Genomic DNA, 14694 nt, shown 5'->3' on the forward strand with positions numbered 1-14694 from the left:
CACTTCTTTGTGTTTCCTTCAGAACAATCTTAAAGCCTTCTTGTATTTTTAATTTTGAAATTAATTAATTTACTCAACTGTCCATGGATACATATTAGTACTTTAGAAATAAAAAACAAGTAAAAGAATTATTTGCAAACATGTAAATGAGCCACAAATATCCTTCTTAAGAGACTATAGTTTCTCTTGTTCATCCAAACATTTCTGAGGAATATAACTGAAAACTTCCCCGAAAGTCTGAGATGAAGAGTTTTCTCTGGTCTCTGGTTAACTTTTGTATTCAGAGTTTAAAACCTTTCTCTTTATGATGCCAAAGATCAGATCAAAATGCCTTTCTCCATTTTATTGATTTCACTCTAACAGTTGCCACACAGCAAAATGAGGCCAATTACTAAGGATTCCCTGTAACTAAGGTGATTTGACTATTCAATACTTAATTTCTCTAAAGGACTTTGAAATACTAAAGATATCAAAATAATAAAATTACTCTTGTTTCTCAATACAATTATATGGGTTAGGATTTCTGATTAGAAGGGGAGGCAGTGTTACTGTGAAAAGTCAGATGACCTGGCTTCTAGTCCAGATTATGTAAAAACCAGTTTGGCGACCACAAGCAAACTGTATAATCTCTCTGGGTCTCAGTTTCTTCAGAGGTTGCACAATACCACCTTTTCCCAAAGAGTTGTTTGTTGTGTGCTGGTGTGCTGAAATATGTTAATTGGTGATCCATGAAAAAAGGAGTCAACATAAGTTTTATAAGATTGAATTAAATTAAGATATGCAGAGCATAAACTGTTTCTTAATGGTGGGATTATAAGAACCTCTAATTGTGACCCTGGGAGAATGGGGATAGAGTACATAGCATTACCTGAATGAACTTGGCTTTTTGGGAGCACAACAGTGGACAAGTGCAAGTGATGGCTATTTGCAAAATATAACTTGTCCTCCCTTCCTCTGTGCCCATCCTTTCCCATGTTTAAAGATGGACACATGCACTGGGGCAAGATATGTGCTAAAGGATGTTTATGGGGTCTTGTATGAGAAGACAGGGTTTATTTGTATTTGGAAAGAGAGAAAATTTTATCCCAGGGTAAATAAGGTAAGTCATGAGAAGAAGTACATTTGCTACCAAGCTCTAGGCCCAGAATATTCAATGTATTGTGTACACTTGGCATTTAGCAAGTATATGGTTAATGACACACTATTAAGAGAGAGTGAACATTTGTAAAAGAGAGCATGAAAGACGGAGAGCCCTCAATTTTTAAGCTCTATTTCTTGAAATAGATGAAAAGTAGAGTGACAAATCTCTCTCTTAACTTTTGTGATGCTCTGTATACATGATTCCTACAGATACATACAATGATATATAGCCTTGCACTGAAAAGGAGTAAGAAATAGTGTGACCTTTGCAGTTGCAAGGACCGAGGTGAGAACCTCAGCTGTTCCCATTTCTATGTGGGCCTTCTCAATGAGCTTCCATTTTCTCACTTGTAAGGAGAAATCTCTAACCTTGCAGCTTGTTTTAATGGCCATTGAGTACGCATATGTAAAGCAGCTAGCAGAGTATTTGTACTCAGAGGATGCTCAACAAAATATTTTCTACTTTTCATTATTGACAGTTCTCAACTTACAGAGACTAGGGTTTGTCAGGCATAGTATCTTGTACATATGTGACAGGCACTCAAAAATGTGTTTGAACATGAATAAACACTGATTTCCAAACAGTGAAATATTACACATCTTTCAAGACCTGGCTCAAATATCACTTTTTCAGCAGTATTGTCTGCTTCTCAAAACTGTAGAAGACTTTTACTTTGCTCCTGAACTCCCTAAGTATTTTGCTTTTACTTCTCCAATGTTATGTAGCATCTTTTTCTTTGATTTGCTGGTACTTGTAGACATACTGTATCTTCCATGCAAGATGTAATCTCTCTTGCAGGCAGAAATGTTGTTATTATTAGTTTCTCTTTCAGAGCTCAGCACAGTTCCTGTTCAAAAACATTTGTTGAATAAGTATGAGGTAGCATTCTCTGACCAAGAATGATGGACTAATGGAGTTTTCAGCCCAAGTTAGGACTCTCCAGGCCTTTCCATCACTTGTTAGGTGGCTTCCTTTTTTATAAGTGAATCTTGCTATTAAATATTAAACCCCTATCTAGAAAAAAAGATCTAAAAAATCCTTTTTTGTGAAGCCATCCTAGGAAGTCATTTGACACCTTTTCTTTTTGTTATCCCTGCACTTTAGGAAAATCTTTATAATAAGATTTATATATGGTGTAGCAATTTTATTTTTACAAGATTATGGACTTCTGGAGGGGAGGATCCAATATCTGTATCCCTACCTCCTAACAGATTTGGGGCATGTACTAAGTATTCAAAAAATGTGCAAAATGAGTGAATGAACAATCTCAATATTGTTATTGACATGACATGAAATCAAGGGAAAAAAATTCCTCTAAGCTAAATGGATTTCCCATAGTTAGGGGCCCAGTGCAAGATGTCACAGAAGTAACTCACAGTGTCTTTTGGTGGGTAAAGTGAAGCCTGGGAAAAGGGCAGAATATAGTATTTGTGTTCTTGGGGTAGAAGGATACCAGGAAGGACAGAAGGATCTGTCAGGAAAAACATGGGGAAAGGAATTGAAAAGGATAGAAGACCATGAATTCAGAAGGTCAAATTTTCTGAGAGTTCCATTGAACAGATCAGGAATGACTCTTCTAAGGAAAGGTTAGATTGTATATATTAAAATGAGTCTGGGAAAAGCAGAAAGAAGTAAGTTGGAAGAAATGCTAATAGCCTCAGAATCAGATGCAGTACAAATAAACCTAGCTTTTGAATACCTTTTCTAAAAATTACACCCTACCTCACGCTCTTCTTCTTGCTCTTTGCGAATCTGCTCCAAACGAAACTGTTCTGCCATCTCTCTCTCATGAGCTTCCCTCTGTTGATAAAAGAGAAAGGTAGCCAGCACTCAGTAAGGACTGGTTTACTTTAGAAAAAAAAAAAAAAGGAGCTCCTTCCCAGTACGGTGCAGAGGTACACTGTGACTATGGAAATGCTCTTTCCTATAGAAATGAAAGCAACAACAAAGCACTTGTCTCCAATCATCACAGGCTCCTATTCAAACACCTGGTAGCTCTGGGAGGTGTGGCATTCAAGAACACACACTTCAGAACCTGTCTCTAGTCTTCGGTTCAGGTCTTTTCTGTTCCCTCTCCTCTACCTAAAAGTCAAGCTTTCTTCCACATCAGCCTCTATCGTACAACCATGCATTCTGGCTCCTTGTTAGATGGCTAACTTTTTTATAAGTGAAACTTGCTATTAAATTACTTAGTATACATTACTTCTCTCCTACTCCTCTTTTTCTATCTAGTTCACATATACTATGAAACCTCTTCTATGAAATCCTCCCCAATACATTCCTACTTCTTGGCTCTCCAAAAAAACTTTTCACTGAAACTCCTGTTCACTAACTTCTCATAGAACTCAGTGCTTCCTTTACAACATTTAGGGTTCTTGCCTAAGTTTTACAGCTATCTGTTTTCTTGATTTAAGCTACTCTACACATTGTAAGCCTTTAGGGGGCAGAAACTTTTACGCTTATTCATCTTTTCCCTCCTTTAAAATCCAGTACAGAAGCAGATGCTCAAGGAGAATTGAATAAATCAGTGGTTGTCAACCCTGACTGAATCTGAAGAGCTTTTTAAAAATTGCTAGGTTTTACCATAGACTGATTAAAGAAACAAATAAAATAGATACTAGCCTATTTTTAATTTTCATTTCACATGAGTTTTGAAAAACTATTGTCAGAATGAGCATGCTTTTAAGAACCAGGGGTAGAATTATATTCTTTCTGTTAATTGAATCTAGCTTTTTCCACTGCAAACCCAACATTTTTAGGGATCAAAGTGATAAAAGGGCTGGCACTTAAATAATGAAAGAATATCTGGATTGAGTTCTTTATCCCAGAAGTTCCTTGACCGAACCTACCTTCGCTCTGTCAGCCTCCAGTGAAAGGCGATAGGCCTCATCCTGCTCTCTCTTCACATTTTCTCTGGCTTCACGTTCATCCTTAAAAGAAAGGAAAAGATTCAAATGTGTTCTACCGTATTATTTCTTTTAAAGAAAAAACAATGAATCCCCCATCTTACTCCTGTGTGACTTCATTATAATTAAACAAGGCCCTTCTAAAGTGTATACATAAGCAAAGTATATAAATAAGCAAACAAACAATAGGATGAGTAGCACAGTGTATAGTGAAACTAAGAATGTTTGAAGCTTACAAACTGTGTGACCTTGGGCAAGTTATTTAACCTCACTAGGTCTCAGTTTCCTCAACTGTAAAACAAATAATATTTGTCTCATAGGGTTGTTGTAAGAATTAAAAGCAACAGTATTTAAATTGTCTAGCAAAGTACCTAATACTGAGTTCATTTTCACCTTTTCCTCCTGGTTTTTCCAATTAGAAACCTGAAGATTGTCAGAATTTGGACTAAGGACTGGGAGTAAAGGACTTGAAAATCTGTCCCCTGCCTACTGCCCCCGGTTGATATAGAAAGAAGCTGAAAGCAAAATACCCTGGTTAATTTAAGTCCACACCATACCACTAAGGCTTGGTTGTCAAGTAAGTATTTACCCATAGTATTCACATCCATGAAGTGTGGATAACAGAAGTTATCTAAGTTAATATCTTTTAGAATATTTTCAGCTTCTGAAGAGATTATGCTATCTGCCTACATTTTGATCATGATATAATATGAAATTTTAAGTTAATTAAACTATCAGAATTTCTCATGTGTTAAATTCCAGAGTACAGCCAATATACATGTACTTATATTTAATAAATACCCACACCTGTAGACATTAGAGTATAGGTTCCCTTTTTGGTTATTTTGTGTAATAGGCTTAATTAATGAAGTCACCAATATTTGACTGTTTTTGACCTATAATAATGGAAATTTCATATGGTTTAACTGAATACTTCTTAACTTTTTGTCTCCCTAGCTCAATATATGCTTACTCAAGGGGAAGTATATGCTCAGAACTGCTTTAGGTGCTCTGACACTTATTTAAGACTGGTCTTCTCCCTGAAGTCTCATACTCATTTTAGTTTTCAATGATTCAACCAACAGTAACATTTCATTGATTTCCAATCTTTCAAATAAAAAATTACAAAGAATTAGAAGTTGCTGACCTGAAGCTAATTGCCATACTAGCTATGATGAAAAGGTATATATTGGAACAAAATACCATGAACAATGTTTAACCCAATGGAGAGATCACTCAGGCTTCAAAAAGTCAGAATAATTTACATGTTATATAATATTACACATGACTAAAAGTGGGTTTTAAAAACTACTTGGAGACTTATACTTAGCTGTTAGTATTTATAATTTAATGAAATATAAGCACATTCTTTTAAATATATTTTCATTAATTCCAACTGGGTATTTTCCACTTTGGTCTATATACTAAGGTTTTATTATGACCAGATAGAATCAGTCTGATAAGACATATTTTGCCTGTTTCTATTTGCATTTGCCTAATTCATCACTCTGTAAACTCCTTCTTCCACTCAATACACAAGTTTGCACAGAGTGGCCACTTAAGAGTTCACTTGGCTATGGATGATCTGTATTTGATATGTAATATTTTCACTTTTTGTCACTGAGGAGAGGTAATGGGAGGCTTAGCAGACCTAAGTTTAAGTCCTAGCCCTGCCAGTAGCAAGTGTGTGTTCTTGGGTAAATAATGTCTCCCTTTTCAGTCACTTATTTATTGCAGGACTGAATTTCTAAGGTTTCTATGACTCTGTGGACAAATAAGCCTTTCCAAATTCAGATTTCCCTAATATAAAATAAAAAACCTATGGGAATAAACTTAGTTGTCTATATTTTAAATGGGGAAATAGTTGTTTAAAATTTTAATTTTACCTTGCTTTCTTAATCCTATCCCTCCAAATTAGTTTAGATTTCTCTTTAGGTACAGTCTCTACTTTCCCTTTAAAACATTTATCATACTTGCGATTAATTAATTATTACATAATTATTTATTTAATGTGAGATTCCCCCATGCCACTGTTGAGCATCATAAAGGCAGGGACCTTGACTATATCACACACCTCTGTATTCCATGTGTTTCGCACACTGCCTGGTTTTTGGGAGGTGTTCAATAAGCATCTATTGAATGAATAAATTGTCTTTCTATGCATACAAAATTTATTGTCTGCGGTAAAAATTAAGGAAGAAAAAGATAGCTCATCCACAAAGCAGCCCCATTTGAATAAATGAAATTGACAAGCTGGGCAGAAATGACTTCTTATGACAGTAGTACACACAACAAAGGGACCTTCTAAAAGCTACCACAGCTGGAAGCCCTTTGAACACAAATATTGTTTATGATAAATGCATTCTAAGTAAACAGCTCTGTTTTAAAACAGACTGTCGCAGATATGAAAGGCCATTAAATATAGAGATCTCTGCCATAAAATGTGGCACCTGTTGTGTGAGGACTTCATGAATCAACTAACTTGCTTACTTCCCTCCCCACTTCATTCCCTTCCATTTCTTTTCCCTTTTTTCCCTCTCACAAATATTCATTAAGCACCAACTTTATATTAGGCAACACACTAGCACTAGGGATACAGAGACAGGCCACCTTTTAATAGGGGAGGACAAAGATAATCATGCTTGGACCACCTTCATCATTATTTTAAGGAGTCCACTGATTTACTGTGAAGAGTTCAGCACTCAAGTTTTGCATTATTTTCTCTTTGTTCCTTAAATAATGTCACTCTCTCCACATGGAATACGTATTGTTCCTGCGTCATCAACTCTATCATCCAAAATCCTACCAGCTTTTCATATACTTTTAGAAATATAAGAGACTAATATGTCTGAAAGAGCCACTGTACCGATGAAAAAACTGAAATTATATGAGGGTAAATGATTAATGTAAGAACACCCATTAAGTCAGTGGCAGAGCTTACACCTGAACCCAGGTCTCCCACCAACTTTGTGCTCCCCCGCTGCCCACCCACCTTTCAATCCAATGCTCTTTCGCTTGCCCATAGACCTCTCTGACCACCACAGAGAGAAGGGCTGGCTCAGGCATGTGACTCAGGATCTTCTTGCATGTTTGGTAGTTGCTTGAGAATGGCTATCATTTCTTTTTTTCTGTCTTGTGGATTTTATACTTACCTCTCCAACTGTCCTGGTCACAGTTGTCTACAATTCTGGGATCTAGAGAACACTGCTTGGGCATTTTCCCCACACTACTCTGTATGATTAGATTTTTAAGAACATTCCAGGTGCTATGGTTAATATTTCATGTATAAATTTGTTCTTACAACCTGTAGATGTGCTGCTTGGAACTTCTCCTGTGTCCTATAAATACTGTCTTTGTGGAAGTTCCCCTTTCTAAATCTGAGTGGACACAACAGATGAAGTGACTAGCAATACATATTGGTTGTTTGGAGGTAGAACATCTGGATGGTCAGGCTCAGAAACAGGTCTCAGCTGTTGCCCAAGGTATGGCTTAGGCTACTTGTTATTAAAATACTCTTTATCACACTAAAGTGATAAGTCATATTGCTCAGAACTAAGTGATAGCCTCTTCTGGAGTCTTTTATCGGTAGCACATTTATCACTGCTCTCATACTGCTTTGTGCTACACTCATTTGTATATTTGTCTCACTGCTCTCTATCTGAGCTGTAAGCTCCCAGAAGATCTCTACTTGATATGTTTTGTATCTGCTATTGCACCTAGGGTACTGTCTTACGTATGGCAGGCCCTCAATTTTTAGTTTTATTTGTTAGATGATGAGTGTAATTATCAGGGTTCATCAGTTATATACCTTAGGTTCTATAGCCGCTAATATTCTTCAGATTAGCAATTTTTACTGAAGTATGTTTCTTATCCTGAGTATTATAATAACTTTTAAGAAGTGCTAGAATTAGGGAGGGACGGAAGATGGCGGCGTGAGTAGAGCAGCGGAAATCTCCTCCCAAAACCACATATATCTATGAAAATATAACAAAGACAACCCTTCCTAGAATAAAGACCAGAGGACACAGGACAATATCCAGACCACATCTGCACCTGAGAGAACCCAGTGCCTCGCGAAGGGGGTAAGATACAAGCCCCGGCCCGGCGGGAGCCGAGCGCCCATCCCCCCAACTCCCGGCTGGAGAAGAATAGGCAGAGCGGGAGGGAGACAGAGCACAGGACTGCCGAACACCCAGCCCCAGCCATCCGGGCCAGAGTGCAGGGCTCTGGATACTAGGAAAACAGGGCAGCAAGAACAGTGAGCGGGCACCGGAGGCCGGGCGCTGGAGGACATGAGAAAAGTGAGAGACCATTTTTTTTTGCTGTTTTGTTTTGGCGAGCGCTTTTTGGAAGTCTTAAAGGGATAGGGCCCCCAATACTAGGGAAACAGGGCAGCAACACCGGTGAGTAAAGAAAAACGAGCGGCCACCTTTTTTTTTTTTTTTTGGTGTGGTCATTCTTTTGTTTTGGCGGGTGCTTTCTGGAAGTCTTAAAGGGGCAGGGTGGGACACTTAATCCAGAGGTAGGGAATCCGGTGATCTCTGGGCACCCTAACCCCTGGGCTGCAGGGAGCAGGTAGGCCCCTTATGGAGATAAATAGCCTCCAGGCCGCTCCCCCTCCACCGCGACTCCACCACTTGGGAGCAGAGGCCTGAACCAGGCCACGCCCACAGCAACAGCGGAGATAAATTCCATAGCAGCCAGGCAGGAAGCAGAAACCCTGTCTGCGCGCAGCTGCCCAGCACAAGCCACTAGAGGTCGCTATTCTCCCAGGAGAGGAGGGCCACAAACCAACAAGAAGGGAAGTTCTTCCAGCCGTCACTCGTCCCAGCTCTGCAAACTATTCCTATCACCATGAAAAGGCAAAGCTACAGGCAGACAAAGATCACAGAGACAACACCAGAGAAGGAGACAGACCTAACCAGTCTTCCTGACAAAGAAATCAAAATAAGAATCATAAACATGCTGACAGAGATGCAGAGAAATACGCAAGAGAAATGGGATGAAGTCCGGAGGGAGATTACAGAAGCCAGAAAGGAGATCGCAGAAATGAAACAAACTCTGGAAGGGTTTATAAGCAGAATGGATAGGATGCAAGAGGCCATTGATGGAATTGAAACCAGAGAACAGGAACGCATAGAAGCTGAAATAGAGAGAGATAAAAGGATCTCCAGGAATGAAACAATGTTAAGAGAACTGTGTGACCAATCCAAAAGGAACAATATCTGTATTATAGGGGTTCCAGAAGAAGAAGAGAGAGGAAGAGATGGAAAGTAACTTAGAAGAAATAATTGCTGAAAACTTCCCCAAACTGGGGGAGGAAATAATCGAACAGACCACGGAAATACACAGAACCCCCAACAGAAAGGATCCAAGGAGGACAACACCAAGACACATAATAATTAAAATGGCAAAGATCAAGGACAAAGAAAGAGTTTTAAAGGCAGCTAGAGAGAAAAAGGTCACCTATAAAGGAAAACCCATCAGGCTAACATCAGACTTCTCGACAGAAACCCTACAGGCCAGAAGAGAATGGCATGATATATTTAATACAATGAAACAGAAGGGCCTTGAACCAAGGATACTTTATCCAGCACGACTATCATTCAAATATGAGGGTGGGATTAAACAATTCCCAGACAAACAAAAGCTGAGGGAATTTGCTTCCCACAAACCACCCCTACAGAACATCTTACAGGGACTGCTCTAGATGGGAGCACTCCCAGAAAGAGCACAGCACAAAACACCCAACATATGAAGAATCGAGGAGGAGGAATAAGAAGGGAGAGAAGAAAAGAATCTCCAGACAGTGTATATAACAGCTCAATAAGCGAGCTAAGTTAGGCAGTAAGATACTAAAGAGGCTAACCTTGAACCTTTGGTAACCACGAATTTAAAGCCTGCAATGGCAATAAGTACATATCTTTCAATAGTCACCCTAAATGTTAATGGGCTGAATGCACCAATCAAAAGACATAGAGTAATAGAATGGATAAAAAAGCAAGACCCATCTATATGCTGCTTACAAGAAACTCACCTCAAACCCAAAGTCATGTACAGACTAAAAGTCAAGGGATGGAAAAACATATTTCAAGCAAACAACAGCGAGAAGAAAGCAGGGGTTGCAGTACTAATATCAGACAAAATAGACTTCAAAACAAAGAAAGTAACAAGAGATAAAGAAGGACACTACATAATGATAAAGGGCTCAGTCCAACAAGAGGATATAACCATTCTAAATATATATGCACCCAACACAGGAGCACCAGCATATGTGAAACAAATACTAACAGAACTAAAGGGGGAAATAGACTGCAATGCATTCATTCTAGGAGACTTCAACACACCACTCACCCCAAAGGATAGATCAACTGGGCGGAAAATAAGTAAGGACACGGAAGCACTGATAAACACAGTAGAGCAGATGGACCTAATAGACATCTATAGAACTCTACATCCAAAAGCAACAGGATATACATTCTTCTAAAGTGCACATGGAACATTCTCCAGAATAGACCACATACTAGGACACAAAAAGAGCCTCAGAAAATTCCAAAAGATCGAAATCCTACCAACCAACTTTTCAGACCACAAAGGCATAAAACTAGAAATAAACTGTACAAAGAAAGCAAAGAGGCTCACAAACACATGGAGGCTTAACAACACGCTCCTAAATAATCAATGGATCAATGACCAAATCAAAATGGAGATCCAGCAATATATGGAAACAAATGACAACAACAACACTAAGCCCCAACTTCTGTGGGACGCAGCAAAAGCAGTCTTAAGAGGAAAGTATATAGCAATTCAAGCATATTTAAAAAAGGAAGAACAATCCCAAATGAATGGTCTAATGTCATAATTATCAAAATTGGAAAAAGAAGAACAAATGAGGCCTAAGGTCAGCAGAAGGAGGGACATAATAAAGATCAGAGAAGAAATAAATAAAATTGAGAAGAATAAAACAATAGCAAAAATCAATGAAACCAAGAGCTGGTTCTTCGAGAAAATAAACAAAATAGATAAGCCTCTAGCCAGACTTATTAAGAAGAAAAGAGAGTCAACACAAATCAACAGTATCAGAAACGAGAAAGGAAAAATCACGACAGACCCCACGGAAATGCAAAGAATTATTAGAGAATACTATGAAAACCTATATGCTAACAAGCTGGGAAACCTAGGAGAAAGGGACAACTTCCTAGAAAAATACAATCTTCCACGATTGACCCAGAAAGAAACAGAAAATCTAAACAGACCAATTACCGGCAACGAAATTGAAGTGGTAATCAAAAAATTACCCAGGAACAAAACCCACGGGCCAGATGGATTTACCTCGGAATTTTATCAGACATACAGGGAAGACATAATACCCATTCTCCTTAGAGTTTTCCAAAAAATAGAGGAGGAGGGGATACTCCCAAACTCATTCTATGAAGCTAACATCACCCTAATACCAAAACCAGGCAAAGACACCACCAAAAAAAGAAAACTACAGACCAATATCCCTGATGAACGTAGATGCAAAAATACTCAACAAAATATTAGCAAACCGAATTCAAAAATACATCAAAAGGATCGTACATCATGACCAAGTGGGATTCATCCCAGGGATGCAAGGATGGTACAACATTCGAAAGTCCATCAACATCATCCACCACATCAACAAAAAGAAAGACAAAAACCACATGATCATCTCCATAGATGCTGAAAAAGTATTTGACAAAGTTCAACATCCATTCATGATAAAAACTCTCAGCAAAATGGGAATAGAGGGCAAGTACCTCAACATAATATAGGCCATCTATGATCAACCCACAGCCAACATTATATTGAACACCGAGAAGCTGAAAGCATTTCCTCTGAGATCAGGAACTAGACAGGGATGCCCTCTCTCTCCACTGTTATTTAACATAGTACTGGAGGTACTAGCCATGGCAATCAGACAAAACAAAGAAATACAAGGAATCCAGATTGGTAAAGAAGAAGTTAAACTGTCACTATTTGCAGATGACATGATACTGTACATAAAAAACCCTAAAGACTCCAGCCCAAAACTACTGGAACTGATATCGGAATACAGCAAAGTTGCAGGATACAAAATCAACACACAGAAATCTGTGGCTTTCCTATATACTAACAATGAACCAACAGAAAGAGAAATCAGGAAAACAACTCCATTCACAATTGCATAAAAAAATAAAATACCTAGGAATAAACCTAACCAAAGAAGTGAAAGACTTATACTCTGAAAACTACAAGTCACTCTTAAGAGAAATTAAAGGGGACACTAACAGATGGAAACTCATCCCATGCTCATGGCTAGGAAGAATTAATATCGTCAAAATGGCCATCCTGCCCAAAGCAATATACAGATTTGATGCAATCCCTATGAAACTACCAGCAACATTCTTCAATGAACTGGAACAAATAATTCAAAAATTCATATGGAAACACCTAAGACCCCGAATAGCCAAAGCAATCCTGAGAAAGAAGGATAAAGTAGGGGGGATATCACTCCCCAACTTCAAGCTCTACTATAAGGACATAGTAATCAAGACAATTTGGTACTGGCACAAGAACACAGCCACAGACCAATGGAACAGACTAGAGAATCCAGACATTAACCCAGACATATATGGTCAGTTAATATTTGATAAAGGAGCCATGGACATACAATGGCGAAATGCCAGTCTCTTCAACAGATGGTGCTGGCAAAACTGGACAGCTACCTGTAGGAGAATGAAACTGGACCATTGTCTAACCCCATAAACAAAAGTAAACTCAAAATGGATCAAAGACCTGAATGTAAGTCATGAAACCATTAAACTCTTGGAAGAAAACATAGGCAAAAACCTCTTAGACATAAACATGAGTGACCTCTTCTTGAACATATCTCCCCGGGCAAGGAAAACAACAGCAAAAATGAATAAGTGGGACTATATTAAGCTGAAAAGCTTCTGTACAGCAAAAGACACCATCAATAGAACAAGAAGGATCCCTACAGTATGGGAGAATATATTTGAAAATGACACATCCGATAAAGGCTTGACATCCAGAATATATAAGGAGCTCACACGCCTCAACAAACAAAAAACAAATAACCCAATTAAAAAATGGGCAGAGGAACTGAACAGACAGTTCTCCAAAAAAGAAATACAGATGGCCAACAGACACATGAAAAGATGCTCCACATCGCTAATTATCAGAGAAATGCAAATTAAAACTACAATGAGGTACCACCTCACACCAGTAAGGATGGATGCCATCCAAAAGACAAACAACAACAAATGTTGGCGAGGCTGTGGAGAAAGGGGAACCCTCCTACACCGCTGGTGGGAATGTAAGTTAGTTCAACCATTGTGGAAAGCAGTATGGAGGTACATCAAAATGCTCAAAACAGACCTACCATTTGACCCAGGCATTGCACTCCTAGGAATTTACCCTAAGAATGCAGCAATCAAGTATGAGAAAGATCAGTACACCCCTATGTTTATCGCAGCAGTATTTACAATAGCCAAGAATTGGAAGCAACCTAAATGTCCATCGATAGATGAATGGATAAAGAAGATGTGGTATTTATACACAATGGAATACTACTCAGCCATAAGAAAAGGGCAAATCCAAGCATTTGCAGCAACATGGATGGAGCTGGAGGGTATTATGCTCAGTGAAACAAGTCAAGCGGAGAAAGAGAAATATCAAATGATTTCACTTATCTGTGGAATATAAGAACAAAGGAAAAACTGAAGGAACAAAACAGCAGCAGAATCACAGAACTCGAGAATGGACTAACAGGTACCAAAGGGAAAGGGACTGGGGAGGATGGGTGGGTAGGGAGGGATAAGGGGTGGGGAGAAGTAGGGGTATTAAGATTAGCATGCATGGGGGGGTAGGAGAAAAGGGAGGACTGTACAACACAGAGAAGGCAAGTAGTGATTCTACAACATTTTGCTACGCTGATGGACAGTGACTGTAAGGGGGTTTATAGGGGGGACCTGGTATAGGGGAGAGCCTAGTAAACATAATATTCGTCATGTAAGTGTAGATTAGTGATACCAAAAAAAAAAAAGGGGTAGTTCCTGTGTGGTAACCTCCAATGAGTTCTACACAAGAGTATAAAGAGCATATAAAAGTGTAGGCAAAGGGTCTGTGTTTATACAGAGGATCAAAGCCTAATTGGGCTACCCCGAAAATGAACTAAGATACGATATGAAAAAGAACTTCCAACATCAGTTCTCTCTGGAAGACTCATGCCAGAAGACGATCATCAAAAAATCCCAACAAAGATCCACGCACTGCTACAGCTGTAGACGCACTCTTCCCACCAGTTCCTGGACTTGCCATGGGAATGAGGAAGGAGATATTTAAGCTGGCCTGTGCATACAGTAAAACAACAAATTTGACTGGATCTATACTGTTGGAACTCAACCAAGAATTAGGAGAAGTGCAAATTGTAGCACTCCAAAATCTTACAACTACAGACTATTTACTGTTAAAAGAACAGAGGGATGTGAACATTCCCCAGGAATGGGTTGTTTTAATTTGTCTGATTTCTCTCAGACTGTTCAAGTTCAGTTGGACAATATCCACCATATCATAGATAAGTTTTCACAAATGCCTAAGGTGCCTAACTGGTTTTCTTGGTTT

The 14694-nt window shown here is 38.7% G+C and overlaps 1 protein-coding gene across 2 annotated transcripts in view; it reads right to left on the minus strand.

Moving 5' to 3' along the window:
• Positions 1 to 14694, minus strand: part of FAF1 (Fas associated factor 1) — a 559668-nt gene that overhangs the window by 47539 nt on the left and 497435 nt on the right. For both annotated transcript variants that reach the window (XM_057500197.1, XM_036892803.2), the window contains exons 16-17: positions 3991 to 4071; positions 2864 to 2941 (exon numbers count right to left, since the gene is read on the minus strand). In XM_057500197.1, coding sequence (XP_057356180.1) covers positions 2864 to 2941; positions 3991 to 4071 — 159 coding nt within the window. The remainder of the gene's footprint in view (positions 1 to 2863; positions 2942 to 3990; positions 4072 to 14694) is intronic.

This window comes from Manis pentadactyla, chromosome 4 (assembly GCF_030020395.1).
Source record: "Manis pentadactyla isolate mManPen7 chromosome 4, mManPen7.hap1, whole genome shotgun sequence".
NCBI lineage: Eukaryota > Metazoa > Chordata > Mammalia > Pholidota > Manidae > Manis > Manis pentadactyla.